This window comes from Condylura cristata, unplaced genomic scaffold, assembly GCF_000260355.1.
Source record: "Condylura cristata isolate star-nosed mole 26May11 unplaced genomic scaffold, ConCri1.0 scaffold00001, whole genome shotgun sequence".
NCBI classification, from domain to species: Eukaryota; Metazoa; Chordata; class Mammalia; order Eulipotyphla; family Talpidae; genus Condylura; species Condylura cristata.
In genome coordinates, this window is record NW_004567102.1 from 80,290,257 (window position 1) to 80,298,630 (window position 8,374).

The 8,374-nt window shown below is 53.3% G+C and overlaps 1 protein-coding gene across 1 annotated transcript in view; it reads left to right on the forward strand.

Moving 5' to 3' along the window:
- The first annotated feature begins 1,984 nt into the window (after positions 1–1,984).
- Positions 1,985–8,374, forward strand: part of LOC101632461 (NKG2D ligand 4-like) — a 30,931-nt gene continuing 24,541 nt past the window's right edge. Inside the window, exon 1 of the mRNA XM_012735094.1 lies at positions 1,985–2,204. Within this exon, the coding sequence (XP_012590548.1) occupies positions 1,985–2,204 (220 nt within the window). The remainder of the gene's footprint in view (positions 2,205–8,374) is intronic.

Sequence of the window (8,374 nt, forward strand, 5' to 3'; positions counted from 1 at the left end):
GGCCCAGGGATCAAACTGGCTCTGAAGCGGCTGTGGCCAGCTTACAGTGCTGTTCTAACTCGCTGAGTCACCAGGCAGGGCCCTGACCAGTACATTGCTAACCCAGGTGCCTGTATTTCCAGGTGTCTTTTTCTGAGGCCCTGGGCTTCACCTCTCCAGGTGCCGCTGCTGAGGCCTCTTTCAGGGAAGAGGAGGGCAACACTTGCCCCACTCTGACTCAGTGTCCAGTTTCCCTCCCAGGATTTCTAGCACCTTGGGCTCCCTGGATTCTCTGCTTTGACTTCTCAGCTCAGAAAGACTGCCAGGCTGGCACTTCTGGGAGTCAGTGAGCTCAGGTCTTTTCTTCCCTTCTCAGGTCCTGCATGACCTGCTGGCTCCTGTTCAATCTAGATTTTTCACCTACCCTGGAAGAGTGAGTCTGGTCTGGTCCTATCACTGCTCCCACACCAGTCAGGGCCTGCTAGGCTTTCTGATACCTTATCACAAGGCCATTGTGAAAACCACCCTGTGCTTAACTACAGCCTTTGTCAAAAGGCCTTACCACCCAGCTCCAGAGGAAGCTCACTGGGGCGCTGGGGCACGTGAAGGGAGTGGCTCTGGAAGAGCTGACCTGTGCCACCTCTCCCTCCTTGAGTTTCCAGTGCTCTCCTGAACTAGTCTTATGCATCGATGTCTCCTCACCATCCAAAGGCAGGAGGCTCATCTAATAACCTAAAAACTTTGTGGAAGCCCTATGAAATCATGCAATGTGTTAACAAGCTTCGGAATCCTTTATCATCGTCAGTTAATATGACATCATACCATGTATGTTTTCATTGCTACTAATTAGACATCTAGTCTCTAGATGGTTTCATGATACCTTCAGGAGCCATTTTTAGCAAAGATTACACTTATGCATTAACAAGCCTCTTAGGCTCTCTGAGGCCTGGCATGGAAAGGAATCCTTCTGGTGCTTCCAGGGCACCTTAGAGCGACCAGAGCTGTGGGAGTAAGGCTCACACACGTGCAAGAGCCCCCGTCCCAAGTGGGCCACTCCGGACTGCAGGGCTAACAGCCTTCAAGTGGTTCAAATGGACCCTCCAAAGCTGAACAGTATCTCCTCTTCATGAAGGACAAGAAATATTTGGCTATCCCCCCTCCCCCACCCCTTTTCTATTATTACTGTCTAGTTTTACCTCCTGGTCTGTACAGGAAATTTGGGAACTGCATATTCTACTACTGTTTACACCATTAACTCAGACTGCATCATCTGTTGTTCAAATGCGCACCCTCCGAGGCTGAAAGTATCTCCTTTTCATAGGGCAAGAAATACCTGCCTGTTATAGGCATACAACCATATCTGCCAGCTCATAGAGACATACGAGATAAAGTTAAGTCTTAGAAGAAAAGTCTTTGTGTCCTTGCCTGGCAGGTCCTTCTTCAATACATCAATAGCACAAATGACAAAAGAAAAAACAGATTAGTATGACTCATCAAAATCTAAGTATCTGGTGTTTCACAAACCATGAGGACATTTTAAAGGCAGCCTCTGAATGGGGGGAAGGGCCTGGTATCCAGGATCGAGAGATTACACTCAACAATAAAATGATGCATAACTCACTTTTTATAAATGAGCCAAGGAGTTGAATAGACATTTCTCTAGAGAACTATACAAACGGGGCCCTCTCCGCTGGTGCAGGGGGTTAAAGAGCAGCGCTATGAAGCTGTTGGCAGCCATAGCAGCGTGAGTTCCATCCCCGGCCAGGGAGCTGACCTAAATGGGGGAGCTGACCCACACGGTGCAGCAGACCTCTCCTGTCTCGCCCACAGCTCCCCTCAGCAGTGTGTTTCAGTCAGCCTGCCTGTTCTCTCCGGTCTGTCTCTGGTGACTCCTCTCACCCCTGCACCTCTGGCCTGTACCCATTTCTTGAAAGCACAAATACATCTTAAAACAACACAAAACAAAACAAAAAAACTATACAAATGGGAAACAGCACATGAAACGATGCTCAGTATCCTTGACCATCTGAGAAATCATCAATACCACGAACCCCCAAAGAGGTACCCTGCACGCTGTAAGTTCGCATCACAGAGGGAGAAGACTCATGTGTCCCTGAGCCTGGAGGTTCTGGAGGAACATGTGGACCGTTATGTCACCCGAAGGGGAAGCTGCCAGGTGCACATGCCTGTGGGCTCCTGTGGCTTGTGGGAGCTGAAGCCACACGGTGTGACTGCCGGGTGCTGTGCCTGGGCCTGCACCACACCCAGGGTGACCCGAGTTTGCAGAGACACCAGGTGGTTCTTCCCCTCAAGCCCATTACCGGGTCTGGACTGGCTGAACTAAACACCCTTCTACCCTCTTCCCACACACCCAGGCAGGTGTGCTCCTAAAAGCATTTCCCCCAGGCTATCCTCATCGATCCATTTTGAGTCCAGTTTCAAACCTACTGAAGATTCTGGGGTAAAAACATCAACGTTTGATACATGTTTGGGAACATTGGACTCTATTCCAAACTCCAGGAGCTAATATAAGCGGGGTGTTTCTCTTCCTGTGATTTACAACACTTGTAGAAAATACTCGACCCCTTTCAGAAGCTAAGGACACACACACACACACACACACATTTTTGTACAATGTATGATCCCCGTGAAATTCCCACCGCCAGTTCACCCTGGCACCATCACCACAGTCCCTCGCTCTTCCCACCCTGTCCCTGTCCTTCTCCCGCCTCCTCCCTACAGAAAGTCTCTGCCCTGTAGTTGCCTGATGATTTAGACTTTTCCTTTGGACAGTTGCTTCTCCCATTCCTGTTTGCTCCTCCCCGCTCCCCTTCATCAATGACTCAGTCCCCTGCCAGTGTAATCTCAGCTGTGCTGATTAGACTGGCACTCAGCCAATCTGTTGAACCGTTGCCCAGTGCAAATTCTCACTTTGATTATCTAATCAACACTTTGTTGCACCGTCACTGAGACTTTATTTTCGGCGAAGGAGTTCAAGTTCTGTATGTCTAATAGAAACAGAAGCATAAACAAGTATCCTGGGAGCCTGGCACGTAGCTTGGCGGTCCACGACTGGCCGCCGGAGCCTCAGCACTGAACAGCCTGCAGCGCGCTGCCCCTCGAGAGTCAGCATCGCTCGAGAGTCAGCATCGCTCAAGACTGCTCGCCACACCGGGGAGACTGCCTGTTAGGCCACACCGGGGAGACTGCCTGTTAGACCTCTCGCGGGTGTGTTTTCTGGGGAAGCGCCCCCAGCTGATCTAATCCTACTACTAGAAGCCGGCCAGCGCCCTTTGCGGGGCGCAGTTCTGGTGTATATTGCTGCTGTGTCTCCTGAAGTGTAAATCCTATCACCTTCAAACAAATTCCTGAGTGCTTTTCAGTATTTCCTCAATTTGTTCACAGCTGGGGCTGACTAAGTTAGATGGATGAGATAACTCTACCGATGCGGGGAAGATTGCGTTAAAAATCACACCTGGCCCTCCCTGGTGGCGCAGCGGGTTAAAGCACAGCACTAAGAAGCTAAAGCCACTTAAGCATGAGTTTGATTCCCTCCCCCCCCCCCAGGTGGCTCACGTGGTGCAGCAGACCTCTACTGACCCGCCTGCTGCTCCCCTTAGCAGTGTACTTCGTTGATCTGCTCCCCACTCTGTCCCTGGTGAATCCTCTCACAACCCCTGTACCTCTCGCCTGTACCCCATTTCTATATGAATGAATAAATCTTTAAAAAAAAAAAAGGTGGGGTGGTGGGGGTGGGTAGAAGCTAAGCAGGGAGCCAGGAGGGGAAGTTGGTGGAAAACAGAAGAGGAGAAGCTCTCTCGCACCCTCCAACTACCCTGCTCACACCGCAAGGGTTTTGAGGAGAGCAGAGTGAGGCTAATCCAAGAACATTATATCATTCCTTTGGGGGGGTTTGTCTGTCACCTGGGAGTCATGACTTTATTTTTTTTTAAAGATTTATTTATTTATGCATACAGACCTGGGGTACAGGCCAGAGGTGCAGGAACAGTGAGAGGCGTCACCAGAGACAGTGGGGAGCAGAACAGGCCGACTGAGGAAGTCCACTGCTGAGGGGAGCAGCAGGCCAGACAGGAGAGGTCTGCCACCACTATGTGGGTCAGCTCCAGGGTGGGTATTGGGGATTGAACTCGAGCTGAAGCGGCTGCCCTGGCTTCATAGTGCTGCACTTTAACCCGTTGTGCCACCAGAGTGGGCCCTGGGAGTGACGACTATGAACCATGCCCACACAATCATCCGCGCTGGTTTCTCTGCAGGAAGGTCCCGGCAGCTGACACCTGGGTTTTCTTTTGCCTCAACTTAGACTTAGAGTGCAACGTGGGTAGAGGCATAATTTGTTCACTAGGTGGCGCCTGCCCCCGTCTCTTAAGGAGGGTGAGCGTGACTGGGCCGCTATTTCCAGGCAGTTTTCCAGAACCCCAATTCCAGTAAGGCAGCTTCCCTGGTGCTGTCCTCAAAGGAGGCCGCTCTCTCTCCTCCCACGTCGCTCCTCCTCCAAGAAGCCTGTTCTGAAACCCAGGACCCATCATGAATTTGCCATGTGTCCTCAGGTGTCTTTCTTAATGTTGAAAATCCTGTCTGCTGTGTTTGATTTTAAGTCTCAGGGGGACAGACAGTGTTTCGTGCTTTCTGTACCTCAGAACTAGGAAATGTCACAAAGATATTTATCACAGGCACCCTCCTGGCTACAGCATTACACCCCAAGGCCCATGGTAGCTTCAGAGTACCTGAGTAAGCCCCAGGGAGGCCAAGGGGAGATGGGGGTGGGGGGGCAGGAGGGAGACTTCTCCCTCTGCAGCCGGCCCTGCCCGTCCCCAGGCCTCACCTGAGCGTCTCTCACAGACGCTCACTCTCTGTGTTTCAACCTCACTGTCAACTCTCAGTCCCAGACCCAGACAGCCCTGGGAGAAGGTCAGTGGATGTTTCCTTCAGCCCGACTTGAGGGGCACAAGGGCTTGCCTCTGGGTCCCCTGGGGGAAGCAGAAATGCCCCCAACTCTAGTGTTCTTATCCCCACTGCATAGAAGAGATGAGTTTCTGGGCCTCCCTGGTGGCACAAGGGGCTACGTCTCAGCACTGTGGAGCTATCTACAGCCACTGCAGTATGAGTTCGATCCCTGGCCAGGGAACTGACCACAGGGCGCGGCAGACCTCTCCTGACCCGCCCGCTGCTCCCCTCAGCAGTGTGCTTCATCCATCTGTCTCTGGTGAATCCTCTCCCCACCCTGCACCTCTGGCCCTTACCCCAGTTCTGTATCCACAAATAAATAAAATCTTCATAAATAATTACAGAGCTTCAATCATTGCTGGGATTAAACTAGCTTCTTCCTGAAGATTCTGTCACTGGGGTAAAGTCTTTCTTGGTCTGGTCACTGATAATCACTGAGTCCTGGAACCACAGAGGACTGGGGGTGGGGTGGGGGGTGGGGATAATGTTGAGGTTGGGGCTGGGGGGCTGGGAGGGGATGGGGCTGCCAGGTGATCCTCCACACCAAGTGTAGAATGTTCTCAGCTGAAGGAGAGCTGTGAGTTGGGAAGGGAGAAGAGAGGGCAGTGGGAGACAGTGTATAGGACTCCCTTGTGGTTGTGTTTGAGAAACTGCGTTCACCAAAGGCTCAGGCACATTCTCTGGGTGCTGACCAGGGGAGAGACCTGAGCATGAGTAGATGAGCCTTGCCTCTGGGGACTCAGCAGCCACACAGGTATCTCCCACACTGCCTTCCTGTCTGCATGAGGCGGTCTCGTGGGAACAGCTCCCTGATAATCTGTGGTCCAGCTGCCTCACCCTGGTCTGCTGCTGGGTCACACCCCTATGCTCCTGAGGTCACTGCCTGGAAACCCTACCCCTGTTGGCTGGGAGTCTTGGCTGGGAGGCTGTCACCCTCCACAGCTCACCTGTGTGCGAGCGAGCGAGCGAGCGAGGTGGTGATGGAGTGTGAGGAGACCTTTGGTGCTGGTAGACTCTGTAAGGGGCGGTTTGCACACGTGGAGGGAGGAGGGGAAGCACGATGGGGCCTCACATATTTGAAGGGTGTGGGGGAGCAGAGTGCATGGAGACAGAGAGCTGGGGGGCCCAGGGATGGTGTGGAGTGGCGAGGGGAGGACAGGCGGGTGGGGCTGGGAAGGTTTATGGTGCAAGAGGGAAGCACTGGTGACTGCATGGCACAGCGTGACGGAATGTAGCGGAGGAGTAACCGTCACCTTAGCCTGGAGGCCCAGGATGGTGCCAGGGATTAGGTCATAGTCGAAAGTCGGGAAAGTCAGTGAAGGAGCTGGAGGCCGGTGACATTTTTTCTTTTGCTTGTTTTCCTTTTGACTTTATTATCATTTTGTAAAGATTTCTTTACTTCTCCATACAAGAACTGGGGTACAGGCCAGAGGTGTGGGGGGTGAAAGGATTCACCAGAGACAGAGTGGGGAGCAGAACAGGCAGATTGGGGCAAGACAGCAGAGGTCTGCCGCCCCGAGCGTGTCGGGCTGCAGTGGCTGAGGTTAGCTTCACAGCTCTTCACTGGGCTTCTGCTGCCAGGGAGGGCCCCTGAGTTGACTTTCAAGAAACCCCACCCAAGAATGACCAAGCTGTGACAGCTGGTGGTCCACCAACTTTGAGGGGCTCAGCCAGTTTAGCGGGCCACCCCCAAGCCTAGAGCTGACCTGATTTTCCTCCCCTCTCTCATTGGCAGTGATATGCCATCACTCCTCCACCCACACAGGGCAGGAAGAAACCTGCTGGCAGGACAGGGAAGAGTCTCAACTGGTCAAGGAGGGCAATGTGTGAGTGAGGATGGGGCAGGGATTGGGGGGAAACACGTGGGGTGTTGGGAGGGTGTGTGAAAGAGGTGGTGTGTTAGAGGACAGCAAATCTGTTACAGGGCATGGAGAGAGGGGCACCCCTGAAGCCCCAAAACCTGCCTGCTCTAAGTGGGTTCTGCCATCTGCTGCAACAAGACAAAACATATAAAACTTTAATTGAAAGGGACTTTGATAACAATGAATATACAATACGGAACACAAAGAATATAACTTCTAAATCAAACACCTGAAGTGACCCATCCCCTCATGGGCAAAAGTCAACCCAAAGGGGATTAGTTCAAGCAAGGCCTGAAAGCCGCCACAAGACTAAAGCACCTTCTGGCCGGGACCCACAAAAAGGGTCAGACATGGCCAGACAAGTCTGGGAGGAAAAGAGCAAAATCAAAATCAATAGAAACACTGCCATAGTCACCTCCCTGCAGGTCCTCGCCCACATCTGCCTTCACCAGTCCAGGGTCAGGAAACAAGCCCGGTTTCCTCCTCACATTCTTGCTGCTCCGTGTGGCTTCCTCAGGTCTCCTTGTTCTCCACCAGCTTCCTTCTCTTCTCCCCTGATTCCTTCTCTTCTCTCCTTTATCTCTGCTCAGCTCCACCCCCCTTTATCTCTGCTCAGCTCCACCCTCCTTCTGGGTGGGGCAGGGAACCTGGAACTTCCCCTTTTCCTAGGGGACCCCTGTTACAGGTAGAGAGAAATCGAGTGGTGGCTTGGGGGTGAAAAGCGGGGTTGTGCTTGCCCAAAGCTGCACTGCCAACCAGCTCTCACCCTGCCCTGGCTGCAGCCAGCTCCCCTCCCCGCACCCCTCCTTCCTAAAGGGAGATTCTCTGGCCCACCCCTTCCCTCCCTGGTCTTGCTCCCCACTGCTCCCCCTTTGCCCTTTACCTCCCACGCTGAACTTCACTCTGCTCAGCTCTCTTGCTCCCAGTAGGTCCTTGGTGCCACCGGCCCAGCAGGAGAAACTAGAAACAGGACCTGAGTGGGGGGCCTGGAGAGGCCACCACGAACCTTGGGGTGAACCTTAGACACACAGACCAGTGCTTCCTGGTGTTCTCTGTAGGAGCAGCCATGGCGGCAGCAGCAGAAGCTGAAAACGGGGGTTCTGCACCCCTAACCAGAGCAATGGTGAGTTCTCTCAGGTGGATTTCCACGACTTGTATGTTAGGCCTTGCCCTCAGCAGCCCCCACTAGCTCCCCCCCACCACCACCCCAAAGCTAGGGCAAGCCTGGGCACTGGCGGTCCTCCCTGCCCCAGCAGGTTCCACCTAGTACTTGATTCCTTCCTGCGCATGCTTTGCCTGTTTCCAGCGAGAGTTGATGCTGGAGCTTCGCCGGGATCATGTTTTTGGTCATCTTCCTTGCACTTGGCGCTGTTTTCTCAACATAGGTGATGCTTCGTCTGGGCACTTTGGTAGGTCTGTGGCACCTGCACCAAGTTAGCTCAGGAAGTCCCAGGAGCGCCCGAGGGCTCCTCTGCGTGGCTTAGATGGAGGCAGTCTGGGAGCAGGCGCTCAGACCCAGCAGGGAGCAGGCGCTCAGATGGGCCCGGGAGCAGGAGCTCAGATGGGCC